The following is a 19,909-nucleotide window of genomic DNA, read 5'->3' on the forward strand; positions in this document are numbered from 1 at the left end:
GGCCGTGCACTGAGGATGTGCAGCACCGTGCACCGAGGGTTGTGCAGCGCCATGCACCAAGGGTTGTGCAGCGCCATGCACCAGGGGTTGTGCAGCGCTGTGCACGGAGGACGGGCAGCATCATGCAGCTGGGGTTGTACAGCGCCGTGCACCGAGGACATGCAGCGCTGTGCACCGAGGACGTGCAGCAACATGCACCAGGGGTGGTGCAGCGCCGTGCACCGAGGGTTGTGCAGCGCTGTGCACTGAGGACACGCAGCACCATGCACTGAGGACTGTGCAGCACCGTGCACCAGGGGTTGTGCAGCACCGTGCACCAAGGACATACAGTGCCGTGCACTGAGGATGTGCAGCATCGTGCACCAAGGACATGCAGCACCACGCACCAAGGGTTGTGCAGTGCCATGCACCAGGGGTTGTACGGCGCTGTGCACCGAGGACATGCAGCGCCATGCACTGAGGGCTGTGCAGCGCCATGCACTGAGGACATGCAGCACCGTGCACCGAGGATTGTGCAGCACTGTGCACCAGGGGTTGAGCAGTGCCATGCACCAAGGACGTGCAAGCGCCGGGCACCGAGGGTTGTGCAGCTCCGTATACCAAATGCCAGGCTGCAGCGTGCACTGAGGGCCACGCAGCACGATGCGCTGAGCGTCTTGCACCGATGGCACCCAGTGCCGTGCACCGACAGTCGTGCACCGATGGTGACAAGCGCAGTGCACCAACAGTTGCGCACCAACGGTTGTGCACCGATGGCGCCCAGCACCGTGCACCAACAGTCGTGCACCGATGGCGCCCAGCGCCGTGCACCGCCGGTCGTGCACCACGCAATGCGCAGCGCCGTGCATGGAGGCCGCATCCCCCTGACACCCTGCAGATTCAGAGCCAGGCTGTCAGAAAGGACTTTTTTTAACCCAAAAAAAAAACCAAAACAATAAGGGGGAGGGTGGGCAACAGAGAGGGGGGCAGCCGGGGCAGGGAGGGGGGCAGGGGATGCCGCTGCCACCCAGGGGTGGGGGTCACCCGCTCAGGATGGACACCCGAACATGGTCATGGCCTCGGCGAATTCAATGAAGTCCTGGCAGAGGGCTTGAAGGTCGGGCTCCTGACACGCCACCTCCGAGGGCCACGCCTCCAGCCAGGTGTCCTTGCCGATGAGGTAGGAGAAGCTGGGGACAGCAGGGGACAATAGTGGGCCGTGGCTCAGAAGCAGGTGGCACCCCGGAAGGGACACACACAGTGGGTGCAAGGGAGTGCACAACCCCGTAGGAGACACGGGAGAATCTCAGGACTTGGGTGTCGGTGTCACTGCGTCCATGTGTCTCTGTGTCCCCATGGCCCCATGTCCCACCTCCCCGTGTCCCGCCTCCCCCTATTCCCGTCTCCCCCTGTCTCATGTCCCTGTCTTCCCGTGGCCCCTTCCGTGTCCCCACAGGTGTGCCCGTGTCCCTACCGGCCGCCGGTGACCCACAGGTCGGTGGCCAGTCCCCAGAGGAGGTAGTCCTGGCCAATCTGGAGCCGCAGAGTGTCCCGGCACTGCTGGTGGCTCACGAAGGTCCGGTTGCTTCCTGCTGGGTCCTCGTCGGTTCCTGTCCCAGGAGGGGACACCCAGGTGACGTGTCACCTCCGCCCCAACACAATAGGGACACCACTCTGACATGTCCCACGACGGGGACTCTCCATCCCCAGGGACCCCACCGTTGTCACCGTCTCATGGGTGACACCAGCCCCCTCCAGCTTTTCCCACCACCCTTGGGTGCCTCACCCCACCTGGGTGACACCAGCCCTCATGGGTGTCTCCAGCACCCTTGGGTGACACCAACCCACCTGGGTGTCCCTTCCCAACAGGTGGCCCCAGCACCCTTGGGTGACACCAACCCACCTGGGAGCCCCCAAGTCACACTAATGACCCCAACCCACCTGGGTGTCCCCGCCCCTGGCTGTCCCCAACCCTAGGTGACCCCCACCATGTCCCTCAGGGTGGCCTTGTCCCCCACCCCTGGGGTGCTCATACCCATCTTGATGACGGAGAGGATGGTCATGATGTAGTTGTCGTGGGACGCCGAGTGCTCCACTGCCATCAGCTTCACCTTGTACACTGGGGAAGGGGATGTCACCATGTCACCCCCCACCCCTAGACAGCACCCCCACTCCAGGGTGGCCCCTCAGCAGGTGGCCTCTGTCCCCCCCTTTCCTCCCTGTGTCCCTTTACATCCCCTTGTCCCTCCCTGTCCCCCTGTCCCCTCCTGTATCTCTGTGCCCCTCATGTCCTTCTATGGCCCTTCATGTCCCCATTCATATCCTTTATGTCACCTCCATGTGCCCCAGATCCCCCCATGACCCCATATCCCCATTATCCTTCCACGTCCCCATTGTCCCACCATAGTCAACTCCTGGCTCGCAGGCGCGGTCAATGCGTTGGTTGACGGTGATGGGGACGTCGTCCTTCTTCCACATGAAGCAGCTTTCTGCGGGGACACGGGGACACAGCAATGACAAGGTCTATTGTGGCACCAACATGTCGCATCATGGCAGGGACATGTCCCACCATAGCAGGAACATGACTCCATCACAGTCATGACTGTGCCTATCATGGCCATGACACGTCCCATCGCAGCAGTGATGTGTCCCCATCACGGCCATGACATGTCCCATCATGGCCATGACACAGCCCATCACAGCAGTGATGTGTCCCCATCACGGCCATGACATGTCCCATCATGGCCATGACACAGCCCATCACAGCAGTGATGTGTCCCCATCACGGCCATGACATGTCCCATCATGGCCATGACACAGCCCATCACGGCAGTGATGTGTCCCCATCACGGCCATGACATGTCCCATCATGGCCATGACACAGCCCATCACGGCAGTGATGTGTCCCCATCACGGCCATGACATGTCCCATCATGGCCATGACACAGCCCATCACGGCCGTGACGTGTCCCCATCACGTCTGCGACATGTCCCATCACGTCCATGACACATCTCATCACAGCAGTGATGTGTCCCCATCATGGCCATGACATGTCCCATCATGGCAGGGGTGTTGACCCGGTCTGTCCCCGTGTCCCCATGTCACCTTCGGCGCAGCGGCACACATCCCCGTAGCAGATCTTGCTCAGTTGCCCACTGTTCTTGTCCGGATGGTAGAAACGGGTGCAGCGGTCATCTGCAGGGACATGGGGACTTGAGGGGACAGGAGATGGGGGACACACAGGGGGAAAGGACCACTGGGAGACATGGGGACACAGTGGTGACATGTGGAAGGAGAGGGTCAGCAGGGGATGCAGGGGGACACGGTGACACAGGCACGGGGAGAAGGTCAGCAGGGACATGGTGGGACAAAGGGCCAGGAGGGGACACAGAGGGGACTTTGTGGAAGACAGGGGGCACAGAGGGGAGTGTGGGGATAGAGGGGACCTTGAGGTGACACAAGGGGACATGGGGCGCACCGATCTTGTAGTAGCTGTAGACAGTGACGGCCGCGGGCTGGATCAAGCCCACCTGGAATCGCTGGTGGGCCTTGAAGGAGAAACACTCCTCGGCCTTGTGGGAGATCTGGGGACGGGGACACGGGGATGGGGGTGGCAGTCAGCCAGACCCTGTCCCCAGCCATGTCCCCATGTTGTCCCTGTCCATGACCTGGACCCGTCCCTGTCCTTGTCCCCACCCCTGAGATCTTTTTCCTGTTCCCACTCCTGAGATACTTTTCCAGTCCCCACCTCTGTCCCCATCCATGTCCCCAACTTCATTCCCACCTCTGTCCCTGTTCCAGTCTCCATCCGTGTCCCCAACCCCACCCATGTCCCCGTCCCAGTCCTGTCCCCACCTGTGTCCCCAACTTCATCCCCATACCTGTCCCTGCCCATGTCCCAGCTCCATCCTCTGCTCTCTTTGTCCCTGTCCCCACACTGTCCCCATCCCTGTCCTATCATGTCCCGATCCCTGACCCATCTTGTCCCTGTTCATGTCCCCATCCTGTCCTGTCTTGTCCCCAACCCCATGTCCCCACCTTGTCAAGGTAGATGACGAGGTTGCTGCGGTCCGACAGTGCTTGGTCGATCTCAAACTTGGAGATGTACCTGTCCACCCCCTCCGTGAGCTGGTGACAGGGACACGGTGACACCGGACATGCAGGACATGCAGGGACACGTGGGGACACGCAACCACATCAGGACACGGGGAAGCGTGGGCACAGGGGCACATAGGGACATGGTGGTGCCACATGGGACACGCAGGGACACATGGCCATGGCAGATGCAGGGGACTTGCAGGGATGTGGGGACACAGGGGGACATGGGGACACAGTGGCACCCAGAGGACATGGGGACACACCTCCATGGAAGGAAAGGCAGGGACACAGGGATGCAGTGGCCCAGGGGAATATGGGGACACAGTGACACACAGGGACACATGGGGATGTGGGGACATAAGGACATGGTGGGACACACATTGGGACATGGTGGGACATGATGGCACAAAGATGCAAGGTCCCATGTGTCCCCTCCGGGTCCCCACAGTGTGTCCCCATGTCCCTGCACTCACCCTCTTCAGGTCTTGGATGTCGGGCGAGAAGCCGGTCAGCATGGAGACGTCGAGGATGGACATGGTGGCATCCACGTTGTCCAGGTACCTGTGGGGACAGGGTTGTGGCCACCCGCCTGTCCCCAACTGCCCTATTGTCCCCAGTGTCCCCATCCCTTGTGTCCTTGTTCCCAAGGATCCCTACAGGACAAGGTGGGACTGTGCTCTCTCTGACCTCAGCGTCCCCCTTTCCCTAATGTCCCTGTCCCCAGTATCCCCGTTCCCCTCCCCATCTCCAATGTCCCTGATGTCCCGATGTCCCCAGCCTGTCCTACCTGGCGCAGATGGTGATCTTGACAGAGCGGAAGACACCCTCCTGTTCCTTGCCTATGGGGGGACATGGGGACAATGAGGGGACACAGGGGATGTGGAAGGAGACATGGGGTGCCATGGGGGGGACTTGGCAGAGGGGGACATGGCGGGTCCACATAGAGGACATGGCGGGGACGTGGAGGTGACTCACCTGTCCTCACGTCCTCCACCTGCACCTGCAGGTCGAAATTGTCACACTTGTTCTCCTTGTCAGGGACCTTGGCATTGTAGACGGTCACCACTGTCATCGTCCCCTTGCCTGTACCCTCAGCTTTCACCGTGAAGTCCTCATTCAGCTTGGTCTGTGGGGACAGGGGACATTAGGGAGGGACGGGGACATCCCCTGGGAGGGAAATGGAAGGCATGTGGCATCCTGGGGACATGGAGGCACATGAGGACATGGAGGGGGTGTAGAAGGGACAAGGGACATCCCAGGACATGGAGGGGACAGCAAGACACAGAGGGGACAGGGACATTGAAGGGACAAGGAAATCGGAAGACAGAGAGGGACATGAAGGGGACAGAGACATTCCAGGTCACAGCAAGGGAGGGGACAAGATCAGCTTGGGACATGGAGGGACACGGCAGGGACATCCGAAGCCTTGGAAGGACACAGAGGGGACAGGACATGGAAGGGACATGGAAGAGACAGGGACATCTGAGGCCATAACAAGGGGACAAGTTTATCCTGGGACATGAAGAGACACAGAGGAGACAGGGACATCCCATGGAGAGCCAAGAGCAGGGTGAGCAAGTGCTGCATCCCCACGGTCCCGATGGTGACAGTGACAAGAAGGGGGTGGGTACCTCAGCGGAGCGTGCCACCAGGGCGTTGCGGTTCTCAATGCGGTAGGTGATGGCACTGGCACGTCGTGGCAGCAGCACCGACACGTCCAGGCTGAGCTCGAGCTGCCGTGGAGTTGACACCTGGTACTGGGCCAACGCTTGGAACACCAGGATGGTGGCCTGCGGGGACACCCGTGTCACCAGGGCTTGGGGACAGCATCTGGAGCGTCCCCAAAGGCCCCTGGGTGGCCTTGAGCCTAGGGTGACCCCAAGTCCTGGGGCCACCTGATATCACCTGGAATGTACCCGTGGTGGGGTCTTGCGGAGCGGAGTTGTCCCCCAGGGACAGGATATGTCCCTGAGGGTCCCCAGGGTCTGGAGGTGTCCCCCAGGGACAGACCTTTTGGGTTTTCCAAAGCCCTTGAGATCCCATGAGACCAGGGGTGTTCCCCAAGGATACGCCATGCCCCCGGGGGTCCCAAGGGCCCTGAGGGGTCCCCCAATGCTTTTGAGGTCCCATGGGACCAGAGGCGCCCCCCCCCCCAAGAGACATGTCATGTCCCTGGAATCCCCAGGGCCACAAGGTGATCCCTCAACCCCCAACCAAGCCCTCAACCTCCCTCTTCCCCATCACACAGCACTCCTCCCCATGGCTGTGGGTGCCAAGGCAGCACCCATGGGTGCCAGGACGGGACCCATGGGTGCCAGGGGGGTCAGTAGTCCACCTGAGTGGATCCGTAGCCACCACCAAAGTAGTTCTGCTGGGCAAGCCAGCGGGCCACTGGTCCCGTCAGCTCCGGCTTCTCCATTTGCAGCAAGGCCAGCAACGCGTAGGATGTCCCCTCGATGTTGTAGGTACGGGCGTTGCGTTCCTCCCAGCGTTTGCCCTCTGGGGTGACATCGGTCCCTCAGCACCCTCTAGGGATGATTTCTCCCCCCAACAGGTAACCCATAATTACCTCTCCCCCTCCCCCAGCCCATGACCCCTGCGGTTTTGTGCCCCCCTTCCCAGCCCCGGTGAGACGTCACCTTTGGAAAACTTCATGAGAACTTTCTCGCTTTTGAGTCTCTCCGTCAGGGCCAAGGCGTAGGAGGCCAGGGCCACCGTGTAGGGTCGGCTCAATGACTGGTACCTCCGGGCAAGGTAGTCGGCGGCTTTGTTGATGCTCCCGTCCAAGCTCTGGGCAGAAAGAATGGTAAGTTTGGATTCTCAAGTGGCTGCTATAAGGGTTGGGCACCTCATCTTGAAGGTCACTTCTATGTGACAGGTGCCAGTTGTCCCTCCTCTCCTCATGTGGGGTTGAGGACTGGGCCACTCACGTTGACATGGTCCTTGCAGACCGTCCGTGACTCCTGCAGCGCGACGAGGACAAAGGCTGTCAGTGACACCTCGGGCTCAGCGCCCTGGTAGCCTCCCTGGGTGACAAAACGGAGGGGAAAAAAACCTCAGGATCGTGGTCTTCTCAGCAAGCTCTGTCCCCCAACACTCATCCCCATCACCCAATGTAGTACTTTCCCCATAGCTCATTCCAAAAGCCCATCCTCGAGCCACCAGGGTTTTGGCCACCAGCAGGGACAGGGTTTAGATCCCCCCATACCACCATCTCCTTGTGGATGACAGGAGCATCTTCTTGGAAAATCCCATCTGGCTTCTGCTTCTCCAGGATGAGCCATTTCACGGCCCCACAAACCACCTCGGGCTCGATGTCTACCAGCTTGATGGCCATAGCAAAGACTTTGGCTACGTAGGCTGTCAACCTGAGGGCAGGAGGACCTTAGTGTCATGTCCAACCATGTCAGCTGGACCCACGTATTGGTGGCAATGTGACCCTCACCAGGTGCTTGATGGACGGTCCTTGAAGGCAGCATAGGAGCCGTCAGGTTTCCGGAAAGCAAGTTGTTGGGTGTAACCTGGTGAGGAGATGGTGGTTGGCCAACACAACGAGCACCCAGCCAAGTTGAGGTAGCTTCAGGCCACCATCCCACTCCAGAGCAAACCAGTAGCTCTAGAAATCCCCAAACTGGTAGCACCCAACCCGTGTCTTCTTCAAAGGTGCAGGTCTCTTCAGCACCTTGGATGATGGTGACATTTTGCACCCTGAGAGAGGAAACCAGAGGGCGCTCCCAACCCTTTGGGGGATGCTCCTACCTTTTTTAATCAAGTTGATGGCCTCAGTGCGGCGGTCAATGCCGAAGCTTTCCCACTGCAACGTGCTGTCCAGGTAGTGGGTGGCAATGACAGTGGGCGTCATCCCGATCATGTTCTGCTCCCCGCAGCCCGCTGGCGTCACGATGAGGTGCTTCAGCTTGTCCCCGTCAATGGCTTTCTCCACCATGATGGACACAGGGTTGCCTGGAGCAGAAGACGGGGAGACGTCAAGCCAGGAGCGTCCCACCCCATCCCAGTTCATCCCCAGTTGTGTTCCTTCCCCCACTCTCACCTTGGATGCTGACTTTGGTCTCCGACTCAGTGTTGGGGACAATGTCCGAGAGGTTTGCTGCCCTCACCTTCTCTTCCTGTACACCATCTGTGGGGCAAGGAGGCCAGGATGGAGATGGGTGGCCCCAACTCCTTCATGAGCCCCCCACTACCACCACCCTGAGGTGACCCAGCCCTGCCCCACATCTGCCCCAGGATGTCCCTTGTCCCTCAAGATGTTCCAGAGCCATAGCAGGATGTCCCTTCTCCCTTGAGATATCCCAGCTCCATAGTACGATGTCCCTCGTCCCCCAAGATGCCCCAGTCCTACCCTTGGTGATATATCCTTCATCCCCCAAGATGTCCCAGACCCCACAGTGTGACTTCCCTTGTACCCTGAGATGCCCCAGACCCTTCTCTTAAGTGGGACATCCCCGTGGGGCTGAGACATCCCCAAGACCAGCCGGGGCCACTCACTGACTCCCTTCGTCTTCGGGTCCAGCTCAACTATCTTCACCGTCTTCTCCAACCTCATCCCTTCAGGCTGCAGAAGTGAGAGTCCAATGCTAAAAGGCTGGGCTGGTTTTGGGTCCCCCCCTTCCCAACCTCTCTGGGTTGTCCAGGAAAGGTAGCCCAGTATAAACCAGCATCCCCAGGTCATGCAACAGACTGGGAGAGCCCCAGAAGGTCACATGTGAGCATCCTGGGGGGGGAGGATCCTTCATCCCTGAGTACCAACACCGGTATGAAAGTGGAGACAGGAATGTCACAGGGATACCATGCTGGAGACATCTCAGGGACGGAGGTGGCACCATGTGGTGGAGATGCCATGGGCAGCAATGACCACTCACCACAACTTTGAGCTTCTTCTTGACACCGTCAGCCACGAAGCTGCCCCGAACGGCTGCCTTCACCTCGACGTCATGCAGCCCCAGCTGCAAGGGCACGATGACAAAGGGCACGGCCCATGATGACTGGGCTTTCAGTTTGAGGATCTGCTGGTAGCGCGTCTTGGAGGTGGAGGCACTGCACAAGGCTGGGTTGTACATCAGCTCCACACGCACCTACAGGGCACAGAGATGTTGGCCGTGGGGTTCAGGTGGCCACAGACCTCCCCCCAGAAGCCCAGGTGTGGCTCCCCTGCCCACCGTGATATCGTGCGTCCAGTAGTTGTAGAGGATGGCTCGGATCTCCACCTGCTCATTCCTCACCACAGAGTAGGGCAGGCGCAGGTCGATGAAGAACTCCTTCATCACCGTGATCTCATAGGGGTCAGCCACACACAGCCCTGTGGGGTGGCCCCCAGGGACATGGGGTTCAGGCTTATGGGCCTGATGTCTCAGGGACATCCCCAAGGGTTTTGGAGATCCTTCAAGTCCCATGGCTTCCTCCCAAGGCTTAGGAGATCCCTCAAGTCTCATGGTGTCCTCCCAAGGTTTAGGAGATCCCTCAAGTCCCATGGAATCCTCCCAAGGCTTAGGAGACCCCTCAAGTCCCATGGAGCCCTCCCAAGGTTTAGGGGAAACTTCAAGTCCCATAGAGTCCTCCCAAGGCTTAGGAGATCCCTCTCAAGTCCCAAGGACTGCCACCAAGCTTTGAGGGATCTCCCCAAAATTTGGGGCACCTCTCCAGTGGTATGCACCCCTCTAAGATTTTGGAGATCTCTCAAACCCCAAGGAAACCTGCCAGGCTTTAAGGGACCCTTCAAATCCCAGGGACCACCCTGAAGGTTTGGGGGATTCCTCTGATCCCCAAAGACACCTTCCTACTTCATCACGCACCCTTGGTCGGTGAGATGCTGACAGCCAGCACCTCCCACGTAGTGATGGAGTCCTTCAGGTATACAGGCAGAGTCTTCATGGAGATGCTGGAGAGGATGAGAACAACCAAAGGGGTCATAATTGTCCCCAAACCAGGCTAAGGAGGTATAACCAGCCACCAAGTTGGAGTAGGGTGGGTCATAGGTGGTCCTCCAGCTAGACTGGGGGTTGTAGATGGCCCTGAGCTGGACCAAGGTGTCATAGCTGGTCCCAAAGCAGCACCATAGCTGGTGGCCCTTGTCTGGCTGACAGGGAGGGGAATCATAGCTGGTCTCCAGACTGGGAGTGGCAGTGTCTGGATCTGGACAGGGAGGAGGTGATGATCCCCAAGGTGGAGGATCACCCCATGGGGTGGAGGTGTAGTGGGACAAGGGCACAGGGCTCACCCCAGCTCATTGGGCTTCTCCGTTAGTTGTTCCACTTGCCACAGCCAGCTCTCCGGGAAGAGGCTCCGTGAGACAATGTCCTCATCAGACAGGAAGTCATCGTCCTCCTCGCCTAGGGGTGGTACCATCCCTCTCGACCGTGGCCTCAGGGGCCCAGCCCCTGGGTGGAGCCAGTATGATCCCAGCATCATCCAAGCACCACCCTTGTTTTACTCAAGCATCATCTAGGCATCACCCAACTTTGACCCAACCGTTGCCCACAATTCATCCAAGTATTGCCCAAGGACAGCACAAGCAACACCTGAGGTTCACCTGACCTTCACCCAAGCACCGCCCAAGGATAGTGCCAGCAATGCCTGAGGTTCACCTGATCTTCACCCAGGCATTGCCCGAGGATAGCCAAAGCAATGCCTGAGGTTCACCTGATCTTCACCCAAGCTTTGCCCAAACTTCACTCAAGCTTTGCCCAACCACCAGCTCCGTCACCACCCCACCAGTGCCCAGCACTTGCTTCGAGCCAGCTCGAGGTGGAACTCCCGGTGCTTCTTGTCGCGGATGCCCTTGATGTAGTTGCAGCAGTCGAGGAAGGCATGGATGCAGGCTTCTCCATCCTGGATGTAGTTGGTCCGTTGCTCGCAGCTGTGGCCCATGGGGTTTTCCTTCATCCCGTCCTCACAACACTTGCGCAGCGCCTTGTCCGTGTACTCAGCCGCTGCCAGCACCAAGGCACCCAACTGGCACCCAGTCCCAAAAACCCTGGCCCGAGTGCTGTCAGGGACATGGGACACTCTGGTGTCCCTCAGGGATTTGGGGCAATGGTATTTGTTGGGTTATGGGGTGCTGTGCTATCACCAGGGACATGGGACGCTGGTGTCCTTTGGGATATGGGGTGCTGTGGTTATCACCAGGGACATGGGACACTGGTATTCACTGGGATACGGGATGCTGTGGTATAAGCACAGACATGGGACACTCTGGTGTCCCTCAGGGACCTGGGACACTGGTATTGATTGAGACGTGGGATGTTGTGGTGTTGACTGGGACGTGGGATGCTCTGGTGTCCCTCAGGGACCTGGCACACTTTGGCACCCTCAGGGGACATGGGACAATCCAGTGTCTCCAGCGACACAGGACATTCCAGTGTTCTTGGGGACACAGGACACTGCCAGTGCCACCTACCCTTGGTGCCTTTGTACTCGATGAGCTGCAGGGAGCGGCGCTTGCGTTTCGCAGGCTGGGGACACTGGACCTCTGGGGACAGAGAGGACACAGGTCAGGACCCCACAGTGTCACAGCCCCAAACCTAGGTGTCACTTCCCCTTGACATCAGTTGTCACATCCCAAAGCTCAGGGGACACCTCCCCCATCCCTGAGGTGTCACACTCCCCCACCTTGAAGTGCCACATCCCAAGGTTTCGCCAACCCCATCTCCAAGGTGCCACCCCAGGTTGTCCCAGTCCCCAGCATGTCCCTTACCTCCTCGCTGTGGCGTGGTGACCTTCACGCTGGTGACCAGGCTGAGGCCAGCGTCAGCAAAGACACCGACGTTGTCCCTCCCGCTGCCCGGGGTGCAGCCGATGTCACTCTTCTCCACTGTGTCCCAAACCTGTGACCAACATGGGACAGCCATGACAGCCACTGCCACCACCCGGGGACAGTGGGGACGGGGACCTGGGCACCCACCTTGGACTGGGTGAGCTTGTTCTTCTTGCTGAGGACAAAGACGCCCTTGTCCACGACCACCAACCCCACGTGGGCATTGTGGTCACCCTCGACGCGCAGCCGCATGCGTGTCCCTGGTTCGTGCACCCGGTTGTCACCCTCTGTCGCTCCCTTCACCACCAGCTGCCGGGGACACGGGGTGGGGTGGGGGTCATGGCCATGGGATACCCCCAAAAAAACCTTCACTGTACCCCCAGGAGCTGCCCCATGGGGGTACCCCAACCCCACAGGGTGTTGGAGTCCTCCAGGGGCAGCTGATGGCTCTGTCCTCCACCACGGAACGTCTGGATCATAAATGGGCCACCTGGGCCACCCAAAGCTCCCCATGAGATGCCCAAGCCCTTCATGGACTATCCAAACCACCTAAGTGACACCCAGTCCCCATCATGGGTCACTCAAGCTTCAAGGGCCACCCAAGGACCCCATGAGATGCCCAAGCCCCCCATGGACCATCCAAAGCACCTAAGCGCTACCCAATCTCCATCGTGGGGCCCATCATGGACCATCTCAAGGGCCACCTAAACCACCCCCAAGGCCCAGACAATACCCCCACAGGCCCCTTCAACCTCTAGGACAGTGGGGACACACTCACAGTGCCCATGCAAGTGTCCTTGACATCAACCCAGATGGAGTCGGCGACAATCTCGCCGGGCATCACGAAGTAGTAGGCCACGATACGGAAGGAGGGGATGAGCTCGGTCGTCACCGGCAATGACATGGTGACCAGGCTCTGGCCAGGCTCGTGCCGCTGTCGCCCCACGTGGACGATGCGCCCCTTGCTCAAGATCTGTGGCGGGCAAGGAAAGGCAGGGTTGGTGGCACCTGGACACCTGGGTCTCCAAGATGGGGAGCAGTTGGTTGGCAGAGGCCAAGGTGCTCACCAGGTAGGTGAAATAAGGGACAGAGTCACGGACGGCGTTGCTGTTGCTCTTGAGGTGGAAGTTCACGGCGAGGTTGTCACCAGGCTGGAGCTCGGTGGCCCCCACGGCCAGGTGGAGGAGGTTGCCGGATCCACTTTGGGTGCGGTAAGCTTCGGCAGTCATCTGCCGCGAGGCTTGGCGGTCAGGAGGCAGCCCTGGTTGGTCCGTCCGCACCTGCAACACAGGGGACATGGTGGCACTTGGTCACCAGGAAGAGGCGTGGACATGGGTAGGGGTCAACATGGAGGTCTTGGCCACCATAGAGGTCTTGGTTGTCCTGGTCTCCCTGACCCCTGCTGCCCTGGTTCTTGGTCAATGGCGATCATCTCCTCGGTCAATGTGATCATCTCTGCTACCCCGGATGTCTTGGCCACTCTAGTCAACTCAACCAACTTAGTCCCCCTGACGTTGCCCCTCCTGGCCCTTGGCTACCCTGAACAGCATGGCCCCTCCCATCCCCTTGACCTTGGCCATCCTGGTTCTTGGCTACTGGTAAACCATTCTGACCCCGGCTGCAGGCCACCATGGACGACTTGGCCACTACGGACATCTCCACCAGTCTCCCTGACACTGGCCATGCTGGTCCTTGATCACCCTAGATGTCTTGGTCAACCCAATTGTGTTGGCTGTCATGGTTGCCCTGACACCAGCCATCCTGCTTCTTGGCCAATGGTGACCAGGATAGCTCTGGTCCTTGGTCACTCTGGACATCTTGAGCACCACAGTCATCTCAGTCATGCTTGTCTCCCTGACCTTGGCCATCCTAGTCGTTGGTCACCGGTGAAGAGGGTGGCTCTTACCCTTGTCCACCATGGGTGCGTAGGTCACCTGATCCTGCTGTCCTGGTCCTTGGTCAATGGTGACCATGCTGGCCATGGTCCTTGGTCACCCTGGACATCTCAACCACCTTGGTTGTCTCAGCAACCCCAACCCCCAGGTCACTTCAACCACCCCTGTCCTCTGCCACCTTGGCCACCCCAGTTCCAAGGCCACCCCGGTGTCCATCCCCACTCACAGTGATGGGGACAGCATCCTTGTTGGCCGGCATGTTGAGGACCAGTTTGGCTGTGCCATCACGCTGGGTGGAGACGAGACCCTGGAAGCCGTCAGCCTTGACAGTGACACGTGGAGCTGGGGACTCATCAGGGTTAGTGACATAGACCTGCAGGGGATGTGGTGTGACATGAGGACATTACGTGGGGTCATGGCATGAGGGACATGGCACCTGGTGCCATCCAGGTGACACAGGGACAGACCACAGTCCCCAGGCCCTCGGCAGGTGACACAGTGATGACACGGGGACAGATCCTGGTCCCCAAGTCTCTTCCACCCACAAACCCCCAGACTTGTCCCGTCCCCATCCCAATGTTGGGGACCCTGGTACCATGGAGGTCCTGGGCCAATGCCACCGCTGTTCCCATCCCTGTCCCCAGGTGCCATTACCGTCAGATCAAAGGGCATCCCCGGCTTGAAGTACTTGGGGGTGCGGGTGAAGTGGATGGTGTACGGGGATGTCACGATGCGGATGCCACTGCGCTGCGCCTCCACCATGTCACTGCCTGCGGTGGCCACGGGAACGACCATGTCACCCAGTGCCGGGACAGGGCTCCCAGTACCCACCAGGGACCGCCCCGTCCAATCTTGGGTGGCCCCAGATGTCCCCATCCTCACTGTCCCAAAGCCCACCTGTCCCCATCCTTGCTGTCCCCAACCCCATGTGTCCCCATCCTTGCTGTCCCCGACCCCATATCTCCCTGTCCTTTGCTGTCCCCAACCCCATGTGTCACTGCTGTCCTCATCCCCCTAAGTCCCCACATGTCCCCAGGTGTCCCCCCCACCTACCCAACTTGTTGGAGCCTGTGACAGAGACAAACAGCCCATGGCCTCATACGTCCCTGCTGTCCCTAACCCCCCAAGTCCCCCGTGTCCCCTGCGGTCCCCCTGAACACCTGACTCGGTGAGTACAGTGACGGAGACGTAGAGCGAGTGTCCCACTAGCTCCTGGGGGTTGGCGAATCGTTGCCGCAGCATGGCCATGGACAGCACGGCTTCCCCGTCCCCGTCGGTCACCTGTGGTGCGGAGTTAGTGGGACAGGGGACAGCCATGGGGACCGGGATGGGGACAGGGATGGGAGTGGGGACAGGGGATGGCAGAGCTCAGCATGGGAGAGGGATGGGGACAGGGATGACGGTGTGGATGACAGGGCTCAGCAAGGGACAGAGCCCAACAGAGGGCTAGAACAGGGACAAGGGAGGGGGACAGGGACAAGGACTGGGTCACCTGGACGCGCCGCAGGGACTGGGGGATGCTCTTCTTCTCATCATCCACCATAACGCCAAAGAGGATGAAGGCTGTCCCCTGCAGGCGCTTCCCGTACAGGTACCTGTGGGCAAGCCACCACTGTGACCCTCAGCCCCTGTCCCCATGTCCCCATCACATCCACATCACTGTCACCCCACGTCCCCACATCCTCTTGTCATACAACCCCGTCACCCCGTTGCCCCATGTCCTCATCGCCCTGTCCCTGTCACTCCACTTGCCCATGTCCCCCTGCCACCCCCCCATCACACCCTGCCACCTCCATCACCCTGTGTCCCCCTCACCCCCTGTCCCCATCATCCCACTTCCCCACATCCCCATCACCCTCATCCCTGCCACCTTGCACCTGTGCCAGCCCCTCATCCCTGGGGACGTTGCGCAGGAGCAGAGCAGGAGTGTCACCCTACACCACCACCCAGGGAGGTTTGACCCCCATAACGAACAGTTTTGGGGTGCCCACCCCACCTGGCCGTGATGGACACTCGGAAATCCTCCTGCCGGTCGATGTAGAGGAACTTCTCCTCTGGCTCCAGGACCACCTCAAAGCTTGGGAGCACTGGGGGGGGACACCCAATGGACCCAGGCATCCAGGACAGGTACAAGGGACCCAGGGGTCTGGGGGCCCCCCCCCACCTTACCATACTCCTTGACTTCAAACTGGGTGCTGAAGACCTGTTCTGGTGAGTCTTCGAATCTGGCCGTTATCGTCCATGTCCCCAGGCTGGAAAAGGCAGGGAACAGAGTGAGGGGACAAGTCTGGAGACACGGATGTCCCTGGGCCACTCTGGGAGGTGGCACCCACCTGATGACCTCGGGCAGCTTGTGGTTGAGGGAGAAGATGCCCGTCTTCGTTGGCGAGGACACGGGCACTTGTTTGATGATGACATTATCAGGCGTCTGAAGGGACATGACATGGAGTGGTTGGGGACTGTGGCATGGGTGGCTGTGTCCCCATGTCCCTGTGTCCCCAGTGGGCACCCACCTTGACCTCCACGACCACCGTCTTGGATGCTGGCTCCATGAGGTGGTTCAGAGCAAAAAGGCGGCAGAGCACTGGGAGCGGACATGGGGGGACAAGGTAAGCAGGGATGGTGTGGGGACACCCAGAAATGGGTGCTGGACCCCAAAATGGGTGCTGGGTCCCAATGGAGATGCAAGGGGCACATCCCCAAATGGTTGCTGGACCCCAATGGGGACATCATGGCAAGGTCCTCAAATGACAAGGTCCCAAGGTGCTGTAGAGGGGAGGCAACACACCAAGATGGCACTGACACCCCAAGGCAACATGGAGGGGACCCAACATCCCAAGGTGCCAGCAGCACCCCAACATGCCATGGTGAGACCCAGCACCCTAAGGTCACACCAGCACCCCAAGGTGTTGTGGAGGGGATCCAACACCCCAGGAGGCCACCAAGACCCCAAGGTGCCAATGGAGGGGACCCAACACCCCAAGGTGCCACTGGCACCCCAAGGTGCCATGGTGAGACCCGGGACCCCAAGGACACACCAGTGGAGCCGGGGGTGTAGATGGGCTTGTCCGTCTGCAGGAAGATGTGGCCACTCTGGAGTGACACCAGCAGCACCTTCTCCAGGGTCGTCTGGCCCACCCGCGCTGTCACCGAGACAAACTGTTTCCCCGCTGTCTGCGGCAGGGCCTTGGCCAACACCTGCGGTGACGGAGGACACCAGGTGGCACCTGCACCACAGGGACCCCGCAGGGGACACCAGATGGCACCCATGCCCAGGGAATGGAGCTGAGGATGCCAGGTGACAGTCCCCGAGGACTCCTGGGTGACCGTCATGAAAGACCCAGGGGTGACTATCCTCTAATCATAGGGTGACCATCTCCAAGGCCCCCTGGGTGACTGTCCCCAAAGATGGCCATCTTCAAGGACCCCGGGGTGACAGTCCCCAAAGATCCAGGGGTGACCATCCCCATGGACCCAGGGGTGACCATCCTCTAATCATAGGGTGGCCACCTCCAAAGACCCCCAGGGTGACTGTCCCCAAAGATGGCCATCTCCAAGGATTAAGGGGTGACCATCCTCTAATCATAGGGTGGCCACCTCCAAGGACCCCGGCGTCAGTGTCCCCAGGGACCTCAGAGCAACCGTCCCCGTGGTGACCATCCTCCCCCAGGTCCCACCAGCCCCGTGGAGGTTCTCCACCGTCTCATACAGGGTTGAGCCCCGTGGAACAGCCTCCCCGGGGCAGGACGGGGGCAGTGACCGGCAGGGCGGTGACACAGAGGTGGTGACATACCTTGATGGTGGTGGTGCCCAACATGCCCTGGTCAGGGCTGAGTGGCAGGCGGGTCTGGTAGAGCACGTGGCGCTTGAGGGGAAAGTCCTGCACCAGGACGGTGGCCTCGACGGGGGCATTCAACCCCGGCGCCTCCACCAGCACCCGCTCCTCCGTCTCCAGCCGCAGCACCGCCGGTGTCACCATTGTCACCCTGGGGACACCGGCCGTCAACGGGGGGGGGGGGGGGGGAAGCTGTCACAGGGTCCCCCCAAGCACCCTGGGGACCTCAAAGCACCCAGACCCCCACCTCCCCCACAAAATCTGTCCCCACAGCACCCTAGGGACCCCGTGATATGTCACCCACAGCACCCTGGGGACCCCACAATGCCCCAGGGGGACACCCCCCCCCGATCTGCCCCATAGGCCTGAAGCAACCCCAAAACCCCCATTGCCCCCCAATATCCCCCCATTTCACCCCAATATCCCCCTCACTGCCCTCCAGGACCCACCCCTGGGGCGGGGGGGAGCTGGAAAGGGGGATCCCATCTAGGGTGGGGGTCCTGGTCAGGGAGGTCCTGGGTAGGTTGGGGGGTCCCTGGCAGGGGGGGGTCCCTGTTGGGGTGGGGGTCTCAGACAGGGGCGTTCTGGTTGAGAGGGTCCCAGATACGAGGGTCTCCTTCAGGGTGGGGGGGTCCTGGCCATGGGGGGGTGGTCTACCATGGGGGGTTCCATCTGGGGCAGGGGGGTCTCGGCTAGGGACGGGGTCCCAGCCCGGGGGGGGGGTGTCTATGGGTGGGGATCCCATGGGTGAGGGTATCTCAGGGTGCAGGGATCCCACGGGTAGGGTGGGGGGGTGTCCAGAAGCGGGGGTCCAGAGGGTTGTGGGGGGGAGTCTCATGGGTGCATAGGGGATCCCAAAGTGGATCCCATGGGTGGGGGGTCCCAGAAGAGCAGGTCCAATGGGTGGCTGGGGTCTTATGGGTGCATGGGGGATCCTGGGGGGGGGGGGGGGGGGCGTCCCATGAGTGGGGAGTGTCCCAGAAGAGGGGGTCCAATGGGTGGGTGGGGGTCCCACAGGGGAACCTGGTGGAGGTGGGGGGGGGTCCCATGGGTGGTGGCAGGGGGGGTCCCACAGGGGATCCCGGAGGAGGGGGGGGGGTCCCATGGGTGGTGGCGGGGGGGGGGGGTCCCACAGGGGATCCCGGTGGAGGGGGTGGGTCCCATGGGTGGTGGCGGTGGGGGGTCCCACAGGGGATCCCGGTGGAGGGGGGGGTCCCATGGGGTGGGGGGGGGTCCCCGTGACTCACAGTTGGGCGTGGGTGGGGGTCGCGTGCAGCAGCAGGAGGCCGAGGAGGAGGGGCAGCGCCGGAGCCCCCATGGCTGTAGGTGGGGGTCAGGGACAGGGGATCCGGGGGGGTGTGTGTGGGGGGGTCCCCTTTATGGTGGCACCGCTGGTTAATGGGTAACCAGCACCCGGACGCCTGGGTCCACCCATATTCGGGGCGGGGGGGGCGGGGGGGGGGGGGGGCGGGACGGACACCTGGCTTCACCTGGGTGGGGGCTGGGGAGGGTCTGCCCGGCCCCCTGGGTCCACCCATGGCAAGGGGGTCTGGCATCCACTTTGGGGGTGGGGGGGGGTGGGGGGTGTCCCAGATCCTTGGGTCCACCTTGGGGGGGGGGCTGGGAAGCACAGGACACCCGGGTCCACCCACATGGGGGGGCTGGGGGGGGGGGTGGGGGAGGGACTGCCCGGACGCCTGGGTCCTTCCTCATTTCGGGGAAGGCAGCTGATGGGGGGGCACGGGGGGGTTGCGACACCGTATGGGGGGGGGGGTGGCAGGGGGGGCTGCGACAGGGAATTGCGGGGCGGGGAGGGGGAACGACACCAGGGGACACCCGTGACCCTCCTGGGTTGTGGGGCGGGGGTGGGCAGGACCCAGACGCCTGGGTTCCCCTCCTGGACCCCCAACACCTGGGTCCACTCCTGGACCTTTGGTGGGACCAGGACACCTGTGTCCCCGCCTTGACCCCCAACACCTGGGTCCCCCCCCCGGCCCCCAATACCTGGGTCCCCCCTGGACCTGGACACCTGGGTCCTCTCCTCGACCTTTGGTAGGACCAGAACACCTGTGTCCCCACCTTGACCCCCAACACCCGGGTCCCCCCCCCAGCCCCCAATACCTGGCTCCCCCCTGGACCTGGACACCTGGGTCCCCTCCTGGACCCTTGGTAGCACCTGGACACCTCTGTCTCCCCCTGACCCCCCCAACACCTGGGTCCCCACTGGACCCGGACGCCTGGGTTCCCTCCTGGACCCCCAACACCTGGGTCCCTTCCTGGACCCTTGGTGGGACCCCAATGCCTGGGTCACCCCTGAGACCCCCGACAGA

The 19,909-nt window shown here is 61.1% G+C and overlaps 1 protein-coding gene across 1 annotated transcript; it reads right to left on the reverse strand.

Annotated features, from left to right (window-relative positions):
• Window positions 1-941: 941 nt before the first annotated feature.
• C3 (complement C3) lies at window positions 942-18,964 on the reverse strand. The gene is made up of 40 exons (XM_054183554.1): window positions 18,827-18,964; window positions 17,538-17,730; window positions 16,783-16,942; window positions 16,258-16,328; window positions 16,078-16,172; window positions 15,914-15,996; window positions 15,741-15,831; window positions 15,237-15,339; window positions 14,905-15,025; window positions 14,399-14,514; window positions 13,971-14,117; window positions 12,917-13,129; window positions 12,628-12,822; window positions 11,997-12,158; window positions 11,790-11,919; window positions 11,493-11,564; window positions 10,831-11,025; window positions 10,314-10,431; window positions 9,889-9,974; window positions 9,256-9,395; window positions 8,959-9,171; window positions 8,585-8,651; window positions 8,130-8,216; window positions 7,838-8,041; window positions 7,524-7,599; window positions 7,287-7,446; window positions 7,009-7,104; window positions 6,718-6,868; window positions 6,414-6,577; window positions 5,710-5,868; window positions 5,054-5,204; window positions 4,866-4,917; window positions 4,552-4,639; window positions 4,019-4,108; window positions 3,459-3,564; window positions 3,086-3,175; window positions 2,382-2,468; window positions 2,015-2,098; window positions 1,454-1,589; window positions 942-1,169 (listed from the first exon to the last, which is right to left on the reverse strand). The coding sequence occupies exons 1-40, from the start codon at window positions 18,895-18,897 to the stop codon at window positions 1,028-1,030; spliced, it is 4,965 nt and encodes a 1,654-aa protein (XP_054039529.1). The 5' UTR covers window positions 18,898-18,964; the 3' UTR covers window positions 942-1,027.
• Between the last annotated feature and the right edge of the window lie 945 nt (window positions 18,965-19,909).

The sequence above is a fragment of the Rissa tridactyla genome, chromosome 25 (assembly GCF_028500815.1).
Source record: "Rissa tridactyla isolate bRisTri1 chromosome 25, bRisTri1.patW.cur.20221130, whole genome shotgun sequence".
NCBI classification, from domain to species: Eukaryota; Metazoa; Chordata; class Aves; order Charadriiformes; family Laridae; genus Rissa; species Rissa tridactyla.

Bases quoted from the DNA above. Each gene is read 5' to 3' on its own strand.
- C3 (XM_054183554.1), bottom strand. From the start codon at position 18,897: ATGGGGGCTCCGGCGCTGCCCCTCCTCCTCGGCCTCCTGCTGCTGCAC. The intron at 6,869-7,008 runs GTGAGTGGCCCA...CTTTCTGCCCAG, and splicing joins TCTGCAAGGACCATGTCAAC to AGCTTGGACGGGAGCATCAA. The intron at 4,918-5,053 runs GTGAGTCACCTC...GTCCCCCCATAG, and splicing joins GGTGGAGGACGTGAGGACAG to GCAAGGAACAGGAGGGTGTC.